Here is a 19010-nt window from a genome sequence, read left to right on the forward strand (position 1 = left end):
ATATTCGAAATTCAACATATACTACCCCATTTTCTACTTTGAAGATGTAAGACTATAGCAACTTAGGGAGAGTGGGTTATGTGCATTGTTTATTTATACACCAGAAGCTACATAAGTTGTTGTCACTATCACTGAATAAACCCACATAAATTAAACATAAATATACTGTGCGTGCTGTACTCAGTCACTCAGTGGGGTCCAACTCTTGGGCTCCACGGACTGTGTAGCTTTCCAGGACTGCAGCCAGGAAATTAAAAGACGCCTGCTCCTTGGAAGGAAAGTCATGACCAACCTAGACATCACATTAAAAAGCAGAGACATTACTTTGCCAACAAAGGTCCGTCTAGTCAAAGCCATGGTTCTTCCAGTGGTCATGTATGGATGTGAGAGTTGGACTATAAAGAAAGCTGAGTGCTGAAGAATTGATGCTTTTGAACTGTGGTGTTGGAGAAGACTCTTGAGAGTCCCTTGGACTGCAAGGAGATCCAACCAGTCCATCCTAAAGAAAATCAGTCCTGAATATTCATTGGAAGGAGTGACGCTGAAGCTGAAACTCCAATACTTTGGCCTCCTGATGCGAAGAACTTACCCATTTGAATAGACCCTGATGCTGGGAAATATTGAAGGCAGGAGGAGAAGGGGACGACAGAGGATGAGATGGTTGGATGTCATCACCGACTCGATGGACAAGAGTTTGAGTAAGCTCCAGGAGTTGGTGCTGAACAGGGAATTCTGGCGTGCTGCAGTCCATGGGGTCGCAAAGAGTCGCACACGACCGAGCGACTGAACTGAAGTGTCCATGGGATTTCCCAGGCAAGAATATTGGAGCGGGTTGCCACTTCCTCCTCCAGGGGATCGTCCCCACCCAGGGATCCAACCCAGGTCTCCTGCGTCTCCTGCATTGGCAGTTGGATTCTTTACCACTAGGGCCACCTGGGAAACCATATATATATATATATATATATATATATATACACACATATATACATATATAATACACGTAAATAAATATACACATAAATTGTGTCACTATTATATCTTGGAGGCTTTGTAAGTAAAGATCATTAAAACAAGTAAAGGCTAACTTTCTTGGGCTACGCAAATTACTGGACACTAACATACCCAGCGCTCTCTGAAAATCTTTAAATTCGGGACTCTGCTGCTACCCCAGCTCCACCTCAGAGGCTAGCCAGCCTCTCTCCACCTCACACACCCCGCCTTTGGCCCCGCCCTCATTAACCCCGCCTCCTGCGTGTTGGCACGCCCCCCTGCGTTCAGCCAATAGGCGGTGACGCTTGAGGGAGCGGGACGTCCCTCTCAGCCAATGCAGGAGATCCTTGCTGACTCGGTCCCGCCCTTTGCCGGGAGGTCTGCCGGAAGATGGCGGCGGCCGCGGAGCTGACGCTGCTGGAGAAGTCTCTGGGGCTGAGTAAAGGGAACAAGTATAGCGCTCAGGGCGAGCGCCAGGTGAGACGCGGAGGCGGCGCGGAGCAGGGGATGGGGACAGGAGCGCGGCCGGCTTAGCCCGAGTAGGGCAGGGCAGGCGGGGGAGGCGGCGGAGGGAGGATGCCGCCCGGCTCGTCCTCACGTGTCTGCGCTACCCGTCTTCTGCGGCCCAGGCTCCCGGAGGGAGGGGAGGGAGCGGGAGGAACCTGCTCCGCTCTCCGCGAACTTTTCCTCCTGCGAAACTGTCATCATCGCGCTCTGGGAAAGCGAGGGGGTCCTCAAAGAGCCCTCGGGTTCCCGCTCTCGGTAGGCAGGGGGTTCTTCAGAGAGCCCTCGGGTTCCCGCTCTGGGAAGGCGAGGGGGTCGTCAGAGAGCCCTCAGGTAGAGCAGGCTGGAGGCCCGGCGTGTGCGTTCAGTGACAGCATTTACTGTAAACAGTACCTTTCATTCAGAATGCCGCATCGACCGCAGAGAGCAAACGGGGTGCGGAGGGAGTCCACCGTGCCAGGCCGGGGGGTACGGCCGGTGGTCGAGGCGGCCGCGCCCTTCCCGTCCCCTCCGGAGGCTTGATTTTTAGCTGAGTGGACACACATTGCAGCTATTTTGGTTACAGTGCTGAAAAGTGCGGCATTGCGGCGTGGACGGCCGCGAGATCCCTTAGTGGAATCCTGTTCTAAGGTCCGATCAAGTTCCTTGTGCAACGTACAGACATCGAGGGGGAAGTTCTGCGGTCTGAGGTGACCTAGTGAGGCGTAGGAACAGATTTCTAAGAGCTTTGAAGGGCTTCTGTGTTTTATAAAGCTAAGTGGTTGCGGTGGAGCAATGACTGTTAGAGGAAGGGACTGTAGGAAAACAACTTTGAATTATATAAGGTTTTCGACCCTTGGAGATTATTTTCTAGATGAATTTTTTTTTTTCCCCTGACCTCTTCGGTTCTTCATTTGTTTTTTTGTTTGTTTGTTTGTTGTTGTTTTTTTCTGATTTCTTTGGTTCTTCTTCAGAAGAACCGAAGACTGCTTCATCTCCAAAGCAGTCGTGTTGTAGTTTTTACAAGTTAGACTGAAGTCTAGAAAGGGTTTCCCAGGTGGCTTAGTGGTAAAGAACCTGCCTGCTAATGCAGGAGACTCCGATTGGATCCCTGGGTCAGGAAGATCCCCTGGAGTAGGAAATGGCAACCTACTTCTTGCCTGGAAAAATCTGTGAACAGAGCAGCCTGGCAGGCTGCAGTCCATGGGATTGCAGAGAATCACACACAACTGAACACACTCACACAGGGTCAGACATAGCTGAACACACACACACAACACAGAGTTGGACACAGCTGAACACACACACAGACACACACATGAAAAGATGTGTGACGTGCCGAAGACCAGCCCACTAACTGGAGCCAGAGAGACCTGCTTTTTCCTTTCTCTCCGGCCTCCCGCTGGTTCCTCTCCTGCTGCTTCCCTCTCATTTGGTTTGTGTTTTTTCCCCCACACGTTTGCCAAACATGAGTCCTGCCTTCAGGGAGTTTACCATCCAGCGTGAGAAAAAGTCATTAGGGGCTCTTTTTAAGTAGAACAGAATAGTTACTAAATGAAGGAAAGCGCTGTTGATGAGTGTGAAAGAGAAAGTTAATTCTGACTATAAAAATGAGTTTGGAAACTTCACGAAAAGTTGGTGTTTAAAGTGTATAAATCTAATAAATTATGGTGGACTGCAAGGAGATCCAACCAGTCCATCCTAAAGGAGATCAGTCCTGGGTGTTCATTGGAAGGACTGATGTTGAAGCTGAAACTCCAGTACTTTGGCCACTGATGCGAAGAGCTGACTCATTTGAAAAGACCCTGATGCTGGGAAAGATTGAGGACAGGAGGAGAAGGGGACGACAGAGGATGAGATGATTGGATGAGGCATCACTGACTCAATGGACATGGGTTTGGGTGGACTCTGGGAGTTGGTGATGGACAGGGAGGCCTGGTGTGCTGCAGTTCATGGGGTCACAAAGCGTCAGACACAACTGAGTGACTGAACTGAAGATTGGGTAATTTGAAGCAACAAGTAGAGCAATGTGATGGATGATGCAATACAAGGTAAACCCAGAATTATAGTTGGAGTCCTAGTTGGGAGGGTTGTGGAGTTTAATTTAAACTTTTTTCTTTTTCTTTTTTTTTAAGCAGAGGGCAGCTATTGAAGGTTTGTTGATGTGTTTGGGGAAAGGGATGATGATGTATGAGAAGGTTCATTCATTTTGGGGGGAAGACAACTGACAGCAATTAGCCCACAATAAGGCATTCTCTGCAATAATATCAATAATAATTAAAATTTCAAAACAATCCAGAAATGCAACTCTGGGAGAACTGTTGTTAAACTATGGCACATCAGCACGTTGAGGTATTATTTATGTAGCCGTTGAAAGTGATTACTTTGAAGACCATGGAACCTTAAGATGAATGTGAAGTAGTATGTGTCCCATGATTGCAACTGCGTAAGGTTTGTCTGCTTAGGCTATGTGAACGAAAGAAAATGAACTTTCCAGCCAATTGTACTTTACTGAAATCCTGACTCCCCCATCACAAACCTGGTGACCTTTGTTCTTCATCTGTGAACTGAGGATGAAATTACTTGCCTCTTAGATCTTAGAAGAGGTAACAATTAGATGAGAAAGTAACCAGGAATTTTTTGACTTCCTATGATAGGGTTGTGGATAATTTATTTTTACAAATATTTCTCTTTAGAATTGTCCTTTTCCTCCCATGCTCAGCAGTTGTCAGTTCCTTACTTTCCTCTTTCTTTCCTCTCTGTTCCTTCCTTCCTCCCTCCCACCCTCTCCCTCTTTCTCTCTTTTCCTCTTTCTTCCCTCCTGACCTCCCTCCCTTCCTGGAAGCATGGGCATCTCTTTACCTACCATAAAGTGCTGGAGAAGGAAATGACAACCCACTCCAGTACCCTTGCCTGGAGAATCCCATGGACAGAGGAGCCTGGAGGGCTGCAGTCCATGGGGTCACAAGAGTCAGCACGACTTAGTGACTAAAGCACCACCATAAAGTACACACAGTCACAGTCAGGGAATGGAACATTGGCAGCACCCTCAGCGAGTTTCATGTGTTTTCTTTTTCATGCATTTCTTAAAGGAGATTATTGGTGATCTTAGAAGTGATGGTTTCGCTTGAGGGTGAAGGCAAAGGTGGGAGCTCAGGTAGCCAGGCGGTGAGTGGGGATGGCAGGTGAGGACGCGGGGCGCTGAGGCCGCCTTTGGCCACTTCCTTCATGGTTTAGGAGGCAGTCTTTGAATCTGTATCCATAAGATGTTAATCTTCCCATCTACTTCACATGGTCTTGTTGACCCAGGTTTGAGTGTGAAAGGACCCTGCATAGAGTAAGTCACTCTGAGTTCAGGAGACTGAAGAGAGCAGGAAAGAGCAGCCGTCTTCTCCTGAAAATGTTCTCTTGTGGTTTCCTGAAGTCCTTTAGATTGTTTACTTGTTCTTTATAATTGGTTGGTCTCCCTATTGGTGATACTTCCCATTTTCTTTTAAATTTCTCAAAATACTTTGCCTAGTTGTACATCAAAAGCTTTTAATTAGCAGTTCCTTATAATCTGATCCTTTGTATTGCTGTTATAATAAGGAAAACTTTAAAAAGTAGAATTGTTTTTCAGATGATTACCTGAATTCCTGACTTTATTATAGGCTTTTATTATCAGTGTATTCGTTCTAAGTTACTCTGAAATGGATGAATATGCAATCCATGGCAGCAAAGTCACCATCACAGTCCGTACCATATAATGAGTTAGGTAATTAGTGAGTGGGGTAACTCATTATATTAGAGCGTGATTAGTGAGTGGGGTAACTCATTATATTAGAGCGCCTGTCACGTAAACCAGGCCACAGCTCATTTGATGGTTCTAGCCGCATCAACATGAATTCAGTGCTTACTGCAATTGTTTCTTGTTTTTGTTATTGCAAAGTTGGGTTTATTTAAGCATGTTCATTCACCTTGCTCACTAGGGTGTGGGTAATCTTGATAGAAATCAATGTGGTATTATTAGGATTTCCATTTTCTATTTTTGTACATATGTAGTTATAAATTTAGAGACGGCAGTGGCACCCCACGCCAGTACTCTCACCTGGAAAATCCCACGGACGGAGGAGCCTGGTGGGCTGCCGTCTATGGGGTCACGAAGAGTCAGACATGACTGAGCGACTTCACTTTCACTTTTCACTTTTATGCATTGGAGAAGGAAATGGCAACCCACTCCAGTGTTCTTGCCTGGAGAATCCCAGGGACGGGTTCGCACAGAGTCAGACACGACTGAAGTGACTTAGCAGTAGCAGCAGTACAGTTATAAATTAGGTAGAAATATCATTACTCATTTTTGCAATGTTACTACCAGTTTCATGGCATGAAGCAACTGTTATCAAATGTAAACTAATATAACTCTTACGTTCCTGACTTTGATTTGTATATAATTTAATATCTTCGTGCATGCATGCTTACTTGCTCAGTTGAGTCCAACTCTTTTCGACCCCATGGGACTCTAGCCCCCCAGGCTTCTCTGTTCATGGGATTTTCCAGGCAAGAATACTGGAGTGGGCTGCTATTTCCTTCTTCAGGGAATCTTCTAGACCTAGGGATCAAACCTGTGTCTCCTGCATTGTCAGGTGGAGTCTTTACCACTGAGCCACCAGAGAAGCCTATTTAATATCTTAAGAGTATTAAAAAAAAGAAATAGTTTAGGATTTAGAACTTACCAGTCGTGATGGTATTTTAAGATTTTTTTTTTTTCTGTTTAAGATTCCAGTTCTTCAGACGAACAATGGTCCAAGTCTAACAGGACTGACTACCATAGCCGCTCACCTCGTCAAGCAGGCCAACAAGGAGTATTTGCTGGGGAGCACGCCGGAGGAGAAAGCCGTGGTTCAGCAGTGGCTAGAATACAGGGTGACTCGAGTGGACGGGCACTCCAGCAAGGACGACATCCGCGCTGTGCTGAAGGTATGGCGAGGTTTCTTTTCACGGGCTGACGTGTGTGTGAACTGCTAATGGCTGGGATCTGTTTTCCCTGAGACTCAGTAACTGAAGCTCTTGGTGTCTACTGTTTCCTCTACCCCGTGATACTCTGGACCTGTTACTGCCTTCCCCTGTCTGTACCTGTTACTACCTTTCCTGGGAACAGACTGCCCGGCCCTCGGCTCCTGCCTCAGCTCAGATCCCCTCCTCAGTCACATCCTTGACTACTACCTCTCTCTCTCCCACAGAGGAACTTTCTTCTTTAAATGCTTTTCTTTACTAACATCCTGTGCTTTTCCTTTGTAGCACTCATCACAGTCAATAATTATAGCTTTTTATGATTTTTTCTTTTATATGATTGCTTGATACTTATTTCCTCCAGTCAGTAGTTCTGATTCTCTAAGCAGCAAAGTACTTTCTTAAAGGAAAGAAGGAATCAGAGTTTGAGGGGGTTGTAGTTTGAGAAAAGCCTGTCCAATTGATGTGAGAATTCCCGTTTCCCTCCCTTGAGACTTAATGCTTTAGGATTTGTATTTTCTTTCTAAAGAAATCAAATTAGAATTAAAGAATCTATTGTTATAAAATATATACCAAATATGGCTCTAGAGTCACCAAGAATGAAAGTTTCTAAATAAAATTATTTTTGTTACCTATATAAAAATAAAGCAGTTTTTTTTTTTTTCTAAAAAAGCTTAAAATTTGGAGGAACCTTAGACATCACCCAGACAACCACGTCATTGTAGGAATCCTTTGTTTCCTAATTTTATGCCAGTTGTAAATTGGTAATGTAAGTTGTACGAGAAGAACTCATAGTACTGAAAGCTTTTCATTTATCATTCTGGGGGAAATGGTTTAAATTCTATTCCTGACAGATACCATCAATAGAATTGGTAGAAAATAAATTCCAGATCTTTTTGCTTTATAGGTCTATCATGATCAGCTATCCTTTTTTTAAGTGTTTTTGTTTGTTAGTCATTGTTTTAATAATATTATCTATTTATTTGTGTATTTATGGCTGGGCTGGGTATTTGTTGCTGCACAGGCTTTCTCTGGTTGCAGCAAGCGGGAGCATCACTCTCGTTTCAGTGAGCAGGCTTCTCATTGCAATCATTTCTCTTGTTGTGGGGCATGGGCTTGGGGGCTCTGTAGTTGCAGTTTCCAGGCTCTAGAGCACAACCTCAACTGGGGAAGCGCATGGGCTCAGTTTCTCCGAGGCATGTGGGATCTTCCCAGATCAGGGGTCGAATCCACGTCTCCTGCATTGGCAAGAGGGTTCTTCACCACTGTGCCACCAGGGAAGCCTTTCAAGTCCATAAATATTCACTTATATTGTCTCTGATGAACCTTTTAGTATTCTATCATATAGTCTTGCCAGCATTAGTCTGTCCCCATGTAATTACCAGACTGTGGCTAAATATTTTAACGCATTCCATTTGTTTCCTTAGGCTAAACTGCAAGGGAAACTGTTGGACCAAAGCTACATACATTTCTAAGGCTATGTTGCTCATCTCCCTTCCAGGAAAGTGTTTTATTGTAGCTTGGCAGTATGGGATGACCGTGGCCTCTTCCTCAAAACCCCTGCTGACCTAGATGTTACCCCTCCTCCTCCTGTACCACCCCGATTTCATGACAAAGCCCAAAAGTGATCTCCTTGTTTACTTTGCTGTTTTTGTGTGTGCGACATTATTAATGCTGTGGCATTTTTTCCATAACACGAGCATTTTCATCATTTTTTAAAAAAATTTGCTTACATATCTTCTTTGCCTGTTTTTATACTGGGCTGTTTCTGTTTTTATTACTTTTTAAAAAATCTTGCTATAAGGATATTGTAAAAGGATTTGATTTACTCGCTAAAGTTCCATTTCAAAGTTAAAACCACAGTGACTCAGAGCTAAGGTAATATGTAATTAAAAAACAGGCATTGGGCTTCCTCTGTGGCTCAGTGGTGAAGAATCCACCTGCCAATGCAGGAGAAACAGGTTGGATCCCTGGTCCAGGAAGATCCTGGAGTAGGAAATGGAAACCCACTCCAGTATTGTTACCTGGAAGGTCCCATGGACAGAGAGGAGCCTGGTGGGCTACAGTGCACAGGGCCGCAAACAGTCGGACACGACTGAACACGCCCAGGAAGATCCCTCCTGCTGAGCAGCAGCTAAGCCCATGCGCCAGAGCTACTGAAGGCTGCATGCCCTAGAGCCCGTGCTCCACACTTAGTGGGTAGCCCCCACTCTCCGAAGCCAGAGAAGAGCCCGCACAGCACAGCCAAAAATAAATAAAATTATTTTTTTTAAAAAGCTGACGTTACGATACACTGACATTTGGATCCAGATGAAGGATGTGTGAAAGTCGCTCAGTTGTGTGCGACTGTGTCCATGGAATTCTCCAGGCCAGGATAATGGAGTGGGTAGCCTTTCCCTTCTCTAGGGGATCTTCCCAAAGAATTGTCACTATTAATCTGTTTGGCAATCCTTTGAGAGCAGTGTCTAACCAAATAGAGAATATCAGTGAAGTGAAGTGAAGAAGTGGAAGTTGCTCAGTCATGTCTGACTCCTTGTGACCCATGGACTATACAGACCATGGAATTACCTAAGCCAGAATACTGAAGTAAGTTTAATAAGTTTAGTTAAACAGAAAAATCAGGTAACTCTGATGCCAGTTTGGCAGTGGCATCAGAAATACTTGTTTAAAAAATATATAGATAATAAACATCAGACTATAGTTCTTTTCTATGAATATTTTGAGTGTGAAATTCTCTGTTTTAAATTTCAGAATTCAGATTCTGAAAAATCAGAATTTAATTTCTGAAAATTTTTATTTATATCACTAATCAGAAAAAGATTACCTCTTGATAGTTTTTGAAACTCCATTTTAAAGTTTTTATGACTGAAGAGCATCACCTTAAAAGAGTCTTTATAATGAAAACATGCTGTGCTGTGCTTGGTCGCTTAGTCGTGTCTTTGTGACTTTTGAGACCCCATGGACTGGAGCCCGCAAGGCTCGGCTCCTCTGTGCGTGGGATTCTCCAGGCAAGAATACTGGAGTGGGTTGCCATGCCCTCCAGGGGATCTTCTAACACAGGTCTCCCGCATTGCTGATGGATTCTTTACCGATTCTGAGCCACCAGGAAAGCCCTAACTAAAACATAGATATGGACTATGTTAAGAATATCTACACTACACAAAGCAGTGTTAAATTATTATTTCAGATTCTTTTAGAGATGGTTCTTAAAATTAATTGTAGATATATTTATTTTATTCTTATGCTGTATCAGACTTGTTTCATATGAAGACATTTGGAGGAAAAAACATTTCCATCCAACAGATTGCTGGGGAATTTAAGTGATAGCCTGTATATACCATTGTGTTTTACCGTCTCTGCCCAGTTTTATTTTGATTCTTATGCATTTGTTTCCTTGTCTATGTACATGTTTCTTTATGTCATCATCTGTACCACCGCTTACAATCCCATATTCATATACAGTCTTGGAAATTACTGTCTTTAAATGAAGACTTGGGCATATTCAAAGAGTTCAGATTCAATTCAGCTAACATTTACTGGTTACTGAACCACTGTGTGCCAAGCATGTGGCATATGATTTGAGAGTGAAAACAAACTGCTCTCTCTGCAGCTTAAGAAGTTTTTCTAGAATGATTACATAGGAATGTTAATCAGCCTTAATCAAGAAGGAAATTCTGACACAGGCCACATCATGGATAAATCTTAAGAATATTATGCTAAGTGAAATAAGCCAGTCACAAAAAGACAAATAGTACATGATTCTGCTTATATATACAGCATGTGCAAAATTCTGTGAATAAAATTCATAGAAACAGAAAGCAGAATAGTGACTGCCAGGGCCTTGGGGATGAGAGAAAGGGGAAGTTGTTTTAAAAAGTACAGAGCATTAGTTTTCTGAGATGAAAAAGTTCTGAACATCGATTGTACCACAGTGTGGATACCCTTAACATTAAGTGAATTATGCACCTACAGATGGCTGTGGTGGTAAATAAAAATTTGATTAATTTTAATGTGTTCAGTTCAGTCGCTCAGTCGTGTCCGACTCTTTGCGACCCCATGAATCGCAGCATGCCAGGCCTCCCTGTCCATCACCAACTCCCAGAGTGTGCTCAAACTCATGTCCATCGAGTCGGTGATGCCATCCAGCCATCTCATCCTCTGTCATCCCCTTCTCCTCCTGCCCCCAATCCCTCCCAGCATCAGGGTCTTTTCCAATGAGTCAGCTCTTCGCATCAGGTGGCCAAAGTATTGGAGTTTCAGCTTCAGCATCAGTCCTTCCAATGAACACCCAGGACTGATCTCCTTCAGGATGGACTGGTTGGATCTCCTTGCAGTCCAAGGGACTCTCAAGAGTCTTCCCCAACACCACAGTTCAAAAGCATTTAATGTGTTACATGTATTTATCTCAATTAAGAAGTTAAAAGTATACATATATAAAAAAATCTAATAAACCAATACCTTATAATTCTCTTAAGATGTAGGAATTGTTGAGGAGCTTTTCATATTTCAATGGAGAAAATAAATCTAACATGAGCATGATTTACAAAATGTCCCCCCATTTCCCAAAAGAAACAGTTGGAGTCTTTGAAATTACCATAGATGGCACTGTGAATATCATTTTCTAATGTTTTCTTATTTCTTTAAAATAAGATGAATAATAATTATCCTGATTTTTAAAATGAGTTGATGTTTGATTTGTGATTTCAAATAAATTTCTGTTATTGTCAAAGATTGAATTTATTAAATGTCAGTGTTTTGTTTTCTAATAGCTTTCTAAATGTTTCAAATCAAATGTATAGTTAAGTTTATTATTGTTTTTTAAATTAATATTTTATTATTTGTTTTTCTAGGATCTTAATTCATATCTTGAAGATAAAGTCTACCTTACAGGATATAACTTCACATTAGCAGATATCCTATTATATTATGGGCTTCATCGCTTTATTGTGAGTATTCAAATAGTTATTGGCTTTTTTTGTCTGCAATGTTCAGAATGCCTTTTTTTCATTTGTCTTGAATTTAAATCAAATTTGCATTTTCACCTTATCAAATGAAAGGGATTATTTTTATATAAGGTACCTTATGCAAATATTCCTTCCTTCCGTGGATCCGTCACACGTGGGAGCTTCCTGCTCCTTGACATGCTTGGTTTTGTTCCTGTTCTTATTCCTGCTTTTCTCTGTGGCTCCTTCTCTGCCCTCTTTGGACTTGGTCGTCATCCTCACCTGGACCCTGCCATCACCTGTCCACTCCTGCTTTTAGTACCCCACCTTCTGTGCGACCTCCTCTCTCACTGCAGTCTTACTTCCCTCCAGTCTTACTCCCTGGTCCCATCATTACCTGAAGTAACTCAGTTTCTCCCCCTTTTTCAAGCCTGTGCACTTTCTTTCCCATCCAGCCTAGATCGCTGGATGTGTAACTTGAATCCTCAGCTCTTGGTTTGTCCAGATACACGCCTTCAGTTCTGTCTCCCTGCTCAGCTATGTCAGAGAAATCACACACAAGCTGTCATTAAGAAGATGAGCATTTCTCCCCTCTAATTAAAAAAATAAAAGTCTATATGGAAGTGTGACTCTTGCAAACCAGTGCTTATTTTACATTCTTCTCTCTCTGGCTTACACAGGTCATGCAGTAGGGAAAGGAAATACTCAGAAGGAGGGAGCTTGTGTGGAAATCTTTGCCAGCAGAGTGAACAAAATCCTAATTCCCTAATGTACCAGCTGCCAGGCTATTTCACTGATTCTGGGTGCCCACAAGGGCCTGTGGTTCCCAAGCAGGTTGGAAGTGTTTCATTCAATGCCGCGTGTTAAAACGAGGCTTCTGGGAGTACCTTGGTGGCCTAGTGGTTACAATTCTGGGCTCTCGCTCCTGTGGACTGGGTTCAGTCCCTGGTCAGGGAAACTGAGATGCCACAAGCTATGTGGCTCAGCCAAAAATAAGTAAACAAAATAAAACTTCAAAAAAAAACCACCCGAAAACCTAGTCTTCCATTGACAGTATTCTGTGATCCCTGCCTATTTATCTCTATTTTGAGATGTGTATCCTTGTTATATGATTGCAATATTATGATTAAGGCTCTCATGCTCATTTTTTCTGAAACAAAATTGAGTGGAGTAATATGTAAATCACCTCACCATCCCTTCGGGTTCATCAAATGAACCCACAACCGAAGCTGTTCCTCCACCCTGCCGCGTGCGCAGGCAGGTCGCGTCGGGGCGGGAGACACCTTCTCAAGGAGCAGGCCTCCTGGACGGAGCCTGTGGTGCTGAATGACACCCCTTCTGAGTTGGGTGTAAATGTACCCAGGTGAGAAGAAAGTGATTTCTAGGTATTAGTTTCAGGCAGGGTCGACGGGAGGTTCAGCTAGCTTCATGCTCAAGTTCATCCCATAGCTTCTTGTTTTTCTTGGCTGTGTATTTATTTTCACCCTCATATGTTCCTTCATTTCCTTGTTCACATTATTAAAACTTAATATGTCATCAGCGCAGTCAGCACCGTCCATGAAACAGGGAACCTTCAAGTCATCAAATGATCCCGCTGTGTTTTGTTTCAGCGTGAGCCCGGGTTTAGCTGCGGCCGAGTTGCTCTTGAGGTCTGGTCTCTTAATTCCCTCTGAGCAGCATTACGTTGTCCTTCCTTTGTTGCAGTGCCAGTTACTGTGGCCGTCCATGATTAGCCCCGTGACTCACTGCTCTCTGGAAGTGATTTCACCAGTACACGGCAGCCCCCAGGCTGTTACTCGAGATTATTAAAATCCTTTGTAACGTTATGTGCGGCTCAACTATCAGATTGTTACCAATTGAAATACATTTGTTTTGGAGTTTGGAACACCAGTGGAGGTATCATTCTTTTAGGAAGAAAGGAGAAGTAAAAAAGAAAGCGCTACCGAACAATCCAGGAACACCAGCTTGAAGAGTGTCCTAGAGGCAGCGTGGAGTCTGCCGGAAAGCTCGCAGACCAGCACTTCCTCTGATCTGGAAACGGTCGCTCAGTGTTTCTCACATGTCTTCATGGAAAATTAGTGACTAAAGATATTATCTGTTTGACCTTACAGTTCAAACTGGTTATAGAGCGCCAGTATAAATATGAAGGAATGATTTGCTAGAAAGGCTGAACATCACTGCAGACACACTGGCACGCAGACCAGTAAGAAACAGGAAGTGTTAATTAGAACAATCGCATTGTGTTTCCCATTATTAAAAAAAGAAAAAGGAGAAAGAAAAATTGTCAGCTAGAAAGGGATGGTGGAAATTCAGTTATTAGTAAAATAGTTGATGGGGATCCCATCCCACAAGTTCTGAAAGAATTTAAGCGTGATGAGAGTCAAGTCTTCTGTTGCTCTGTTTACAGTATGTTTTCCGAAAGAGTAGTGGTGGTAATAAAACCAAAAGGTTAAGTGTAACGTGGTCTTCCTGGAAACAGGTTGTATTCTCGCAAAATGTCCTGAGGGAAAGTGAACAAATTTACATTGTCTACCATAGATCATCTAATTAGAAGAATCAATGAGGAAATGTTAGAAGAAACTTTAGGAGCTCTTGGAATGAAAACTGCGTTATGCTGTGGGTCTGTTGTGTTCCTGACACTGGAGGCTGGGAAGGGTGTGGTCTTCGGGCTGTGAGGTCCTGACCCTGCCGCGCGCTGTGTGTGTTGCTGCCGTGACACAGTCGCAGGCCGCATCCTCCAACCTGACAGCACAGCCTGTTCTGAAGTGTAGGTTTTAAAACACACACTGCCCTTCCCCCCCGCGTCACAACTTGAACCTAGATCAAACAAGCGTTACTGTTCGGAAATGCTTTCTTTGTGTGTTTTAATTCATTCTGAACGATCACATCTCACAAAACAGCTGAGTAGAGGCTTTTTAAAATGAAAGAGTTCTGAAATTAGTCAGATTGTAAGCAGTCAAATTGGACTCACCATATGTATCAACATCTGACATGAAATCAAGTTGGAGTAATACTTGCTACTTCTGTTTGCTTTAGCTATCAGTGAAGAGGTTTGTTGAAGTTGGTTTTGAATTTTATTTATGTACATATATACAAATGTATGTGTTTGTGTGAAAGCGGGCTTCTCTGGTGGCTCAGACAGTAAATAATTTGCCTAGTGCAGAAGACCCAGGTTCAGTTCCTGGGTCAGAAAGATCCCCTGGAGAAGGGAATGGCCATCCACTCCAGTGTTCTTGCCTGGGAAATCCCATGGACAGAGGAGGTTGGCGGGCTGTAGGCCATGGTGTCACAAAAGAATTGGACATGACTATGACCTATCAACAAAACAATAACGAATAGCACTTTGCATGTAGGCTTTAAACCGGAAAGTGAAATTTTATGTAACAGTAGCAATGAGACTCTCACTGCTAGTAAACTGGTCCAACAGAGATAGACATTTGACATCAAAGATGATGTTAACAGATCAGCTATTAGTACAATTGTATCCTAATGTTATGAAGGCAAAAAGGAAGGCCGATGACCTCTCTCCACTTTTCCGTGCCTGGTAGTAAACATGAAAGGAAAATACAAGTTCAATTAAACATTTATTGAGAAAATGCTACCTGTCTACCCTTATAATATTTTCTATTCTGTAATAGTTATCAAATACCAGAGTGATTTGTCCTTCAGTGTTGCTGAACTGATGCCTTAGGAGAGCATTTGCCTGTGGACACAAGTATATGCAACAAGCAGATGGCTAATGGATTTGCAGTCCGAGAGGGTGACTGAGATTTTGTGTGTTTGTGAGCATTCCTATTCAGTTGCATGGAGACTTGCAATGTGTTAAGTAAATGAACTAACAACAGGAGAAGGAACTACACTAGTCTTACCTGGTCCATGGCTGGCCTGCTGGCTTCTTCTTGCCTGACACCTCTTCATGATTCCAATCCAAAATTTGGCTCGGAGAAACGGCTTCAAGTCGCCTGCATTGGGGTCTGAGCCCAGTGAAGTGATCGGGGGTCTGACCCACCGTGTTGATTGCATCTTTCCCTAACCAGGTCTCTGGGCCTCCTTGTAGCGGGACAGTCAGTTCTGTGAGCTGCTGCATCCTCTAAAGATCAAGTTCAGCTTTACTGCAAAGAGAATTCAGAATGCCTTTAGTTCATCTGAGGCACACACCCTGGAAATAGCCCTTCTTTCTTCTGTTAAGCAATAATTACTTCACAGTAAAAGGGTCATTGTGCGTTTCTGCAGAGTGGTAGAAATCAGCAGTTGTCTGCACGTTTATTTACAGCGGTCATCCAGAAATGTGTGTGTGTGTGTGTGTGTATTTGTAGACATGTATGTGTGTGAGTTTACTTTGTATTCCCTTGTTAAGTATGTTAGATGCCAACAAACCTTCCTTATTTTAGGTTTGCAAAAAATACTGGAGAAAGAACCATATCTTAGTCTCTCAGAAGCTATTCTCTTCCTTTTCAATAAAATTTAATTAAAAAAAAAAAACCCTCTGGTCTTCCAGATCCTGACTTAATGTAGACTTTTCATTTGTTGAAAACTTGAGATTTCGCTCAGAAGCACGTCTGGTCTTGACGGCAACATGAAAGCCTTAAATGGAGAGCTCGTCCAAGTGGCTGAGATGGTTCACTCTTATCTGAATATGTTGGCGTTGATCCCCGTGGGGGGATCCCCCCCAGTTTCTGTCTCCCACTCAAGAGATATTAATAGTTGCACTTATGTAATGTCTGTGTTGTGTGTGTTTTTCATCTCTACTTAGGTTGATCTGACAGTTCAAGAGAAGGAGAAATATCTTAACGTGTCGCGCTGGTTTTGTCACATTCAGCACTGTCCAGGGATTAGGCAGCATCTGTCTAGTGTTGTCTTCATCAAGAACAGACTATATACTAATTCCCAGTAGAAGCCACCCACGCCCGCCCAGAAGAGGGAATAACCTGTGTCCAGTGGAAAGTGTGTTTCGGACCAGAGGACTGACGTGAACTGATATGCACCCACTCTCTATTTGTTGAAGTTGGTAGAATTTAAGTACAAACTCACGTCCCAGCATTTTGTCTGTTTTTTTAGTTGACATTTTGCAGTTTTTTTAATGTAAAACTTCAACTGCTGTCAAAACTTGAGTTGAAATCAAGTTATCAATTATCTTGGTTTTTATAGATATAGATGAAATTTCTGTTAATAAAAGTTGCAAATCAGTGGTTTAATCTTTTAAAAAAAAGTCCTTCCAGTGATTGACATATTTGACTGCTTATTGACCTCTGTTATCTTGTAAAATTCATTTTCCCCTTCTGCATATTTCTAGTAGTTTGTTTATTAACAGCTGGAGTAAATTGTCACCAAGGAGACAAAAAGGGAAGACAGATGGATTTGTCTTTCATTATTTATGTGAGCCAGTAAAGGTGGTTGAGAAAAATCTTTTTTGTTTCTTTCTTTCCTGTAGCCGGTATTCATTGAAGTGAAACCAACTGCTGCTCTGCCAGAGAGGAAAGTGGAATAAAATATGTTCCTTTGAGTTAATGGTTCTTTTGTTGGTCTTGGGCTTATTGGAATATGCAGCAGCTCAAAAGGGATGGGAAATTCATACCACCCTCCTAATTTTGGACTCTGTAACTACTAGATTTTTCTAAACTATTAATAAAAACCAACATAGACTGCCTCGATACCCTAAAGAACAAAAACTCACACATTTATTAACAAGCCAGTATAGTTTATAACTCTTAGCAGCTGAGTCAATAAATAATCAGTGATTGAGAGCTAAAGTACTCACATTTACAAACTCTAGGAAAAGCAGAGTCTTTGAGCACTTTATTGTGATGTAATATTTTGGTGCCACCCGCTGAGTCTCAGTAGAATACAATTCAGAGTGCAAGTGCAAAGAGCAGAGGCTTGGGAAATGTCCATCACGTCCTTCTGGCTCCGTGCTGCTTTGATCACACAGTAGCTGCGTGCATGACCTGAGGCAAATCAGGTAACCACGTTTTCTTAAGATGTAAAAATAAAGATAAAATGTAAAAACAAAGATAACTCAACTTGGAGGATTCGTGGAGACACTGTGTGTGGAAAAGCCTTAACATGCAGCCCTGGCTATCGGTAAAGGTTTGCCTCTGTAAGAGCCCCACCCCGCCTGAGTCTAGAGATTTACTAGGCAGGAGTGTTGAGTAAACTGTAATTTGTTGTGTAGTTGCTTTTTGCGACCCCGTGGACTGCAGCCCGAGAGGCTCCCGTGTCCATGGGGTTTCCCAGGTAACAATACTGGGGTGGGTTGCCCTTTCCATCGCCAGGGTATCGTCCCAACCCAGGGACTGAACCCAGGTCTCCCGCATTGGCAGGTGAATTCTTTTTCCCTGAACCACCAGGGAAGTCCATAGAGGAAGGTAGTTTTTACAGGATTGGATTTCACAGCTCACTGCTACTTGGAGCCTTTTTCATTTTTACAAAGTAGCCCTTTGTATTAGAAACTGTGAACTTGTGTTTGCATATTCAGAGACTAGAGGGCTCAAGTTCATCTTGGGAGTTTGTGAACCACAGAGGGGGCCTTGCTCCGTCTGACTTTTCAGGCGAACCACTCCCCCAGCTGGGTCTTCTGTAAGCCTTCCACCTTAAGTTCAACTACTGGGAATTACATCTTCCTCTAACACTTCTCTGGTGTCCCCTGGACCGGGGGAGGTAAGCAGGCCAGTCAGGATAGAGGAGAGACGGACTAGCCCTCCCTCCCGTCGTGAGCATTTCATTTTACGTCAGTGTAGGTCTGCTGGGAGGAAAGGGGCGGAGGACGCCTCTTTGCTGAATGGACCCTCTTCCCACTTGTGCCTTGTGAGTCTTAACCCTCTGGGCTTCCTGACATCTGCTAGTCAGTTCTTCATTGCACAGTTCAACATTGTTTCAACAGGTTATCACCAGGGAATTCCCTGGAGGTCCACTGGTTAGGACTCAACGCCCTTACTACTGAGGACTAGAGTTCCATCCCTGGTCAGGGAACTAAGATCTTGTGAGCCCCAGAGTGCAATCAAACAAAAAACAAACAAATTCTCACATACTATATGCCAGGATGATCTTGGAGAATGAGGATGGAAGAAAAGAGAAAAACCTGTTCCCTCAGGCAAAGATTAAACAATACTCTCAGTGTCTAAATTGAAACCGTTCAGTTCCCCTTAGAAAGGCTGCTGGGCCTCTCGGGTCATTTCCGTCAGGCACTTCTCTGCCTGAAATGCCCTTTCTTTGATAACCTCTTCAGTATTCAACTTTGTCATGTCCTGAAAATCGGGTCCATGCTGACCACCCCATCTCCCATTCTGGCACTGAACGTCACTGTGCTATTTTTGATCACCCATCTCCCACCAGATGTTTAATTCCTTGAGATCAGGTACTTTTTGCAGCCGTCAAAAACAATGACTGGCACATAACAGTAGATGCTAGATATGTTTGTTGAAGAATGTAGTATTAAGTACATCTTGAGCTAGCCAAGAAAAGTGTAAGTGCGAATTGCAATTAGATACAGGTGGATAGCAGAAAAACCAAAGGATTGGTTTTTTCTCATGTGAAAGAAGACAGTCCACAGTTTCTGGTAGGCATCCAGCTACTTCTTCATACAAAACAAGTAGTTTTCTGTTTTCT

General features: G+C 43.1%; 1 protein-coding gene across 2 annotated transcripts; it reads left to right on the plus strand.

Annotated features, from left to right (window-relative positions):
• The first annotated feature begins 1315 nt into the window (after positions 1 to 1315).
• On the plus strand, positions 1316 to 17431 carry EEF1E1 (eukaryotic translation elongation factor 1 epsilon 1). 2 transcript variants are annotated; one of them, XM_043908582.1, is made up of 4 exons: positions 1316 to 1467; positions 6229 to 6429; positions 11313 to 11408; positions 16159 to 17431. In XM_043908582.1, the coding sequence occupies exons 1-4, from the start codon at positions 1381 to 1383 to the stop codon at positions 16297 to 16299; spliced, it is 525 nt and encodes a 174-aa protein (XP_043764517.1). In that variant the 5' UTR covers positions 1316 to 1380; the 3' UTR covers positions 16300 to 17431. The 2 variants fall into 2 exon arrangements, with proteins under 2 accessions (XP_043764517.1, XP_043764518.1); XM_043908583.1 differs by lacking the exon at positions 16159 to 17431 and adding an exon at positions 11861 to 12034 and having other exon boundaries at positions 1332 to 1467.
• Positions 17432 to 19010: the final 1579 nt, after the last annotated feature.

Source organism: Cervus elaphus, chromosome 7 (genome assembly GCF_910594005.1).
Source record: "Cervus elaphus chromosome 7, mCerEla1.1, whole genome shotgun sequence".
NCBI classification, from domain to species: domain Eukaryota; kingdom Metazoa; phylum Chordata; class Mammalia; order Artiodactyla; family Cervidae; genus Cervus; species Cervus elaphus.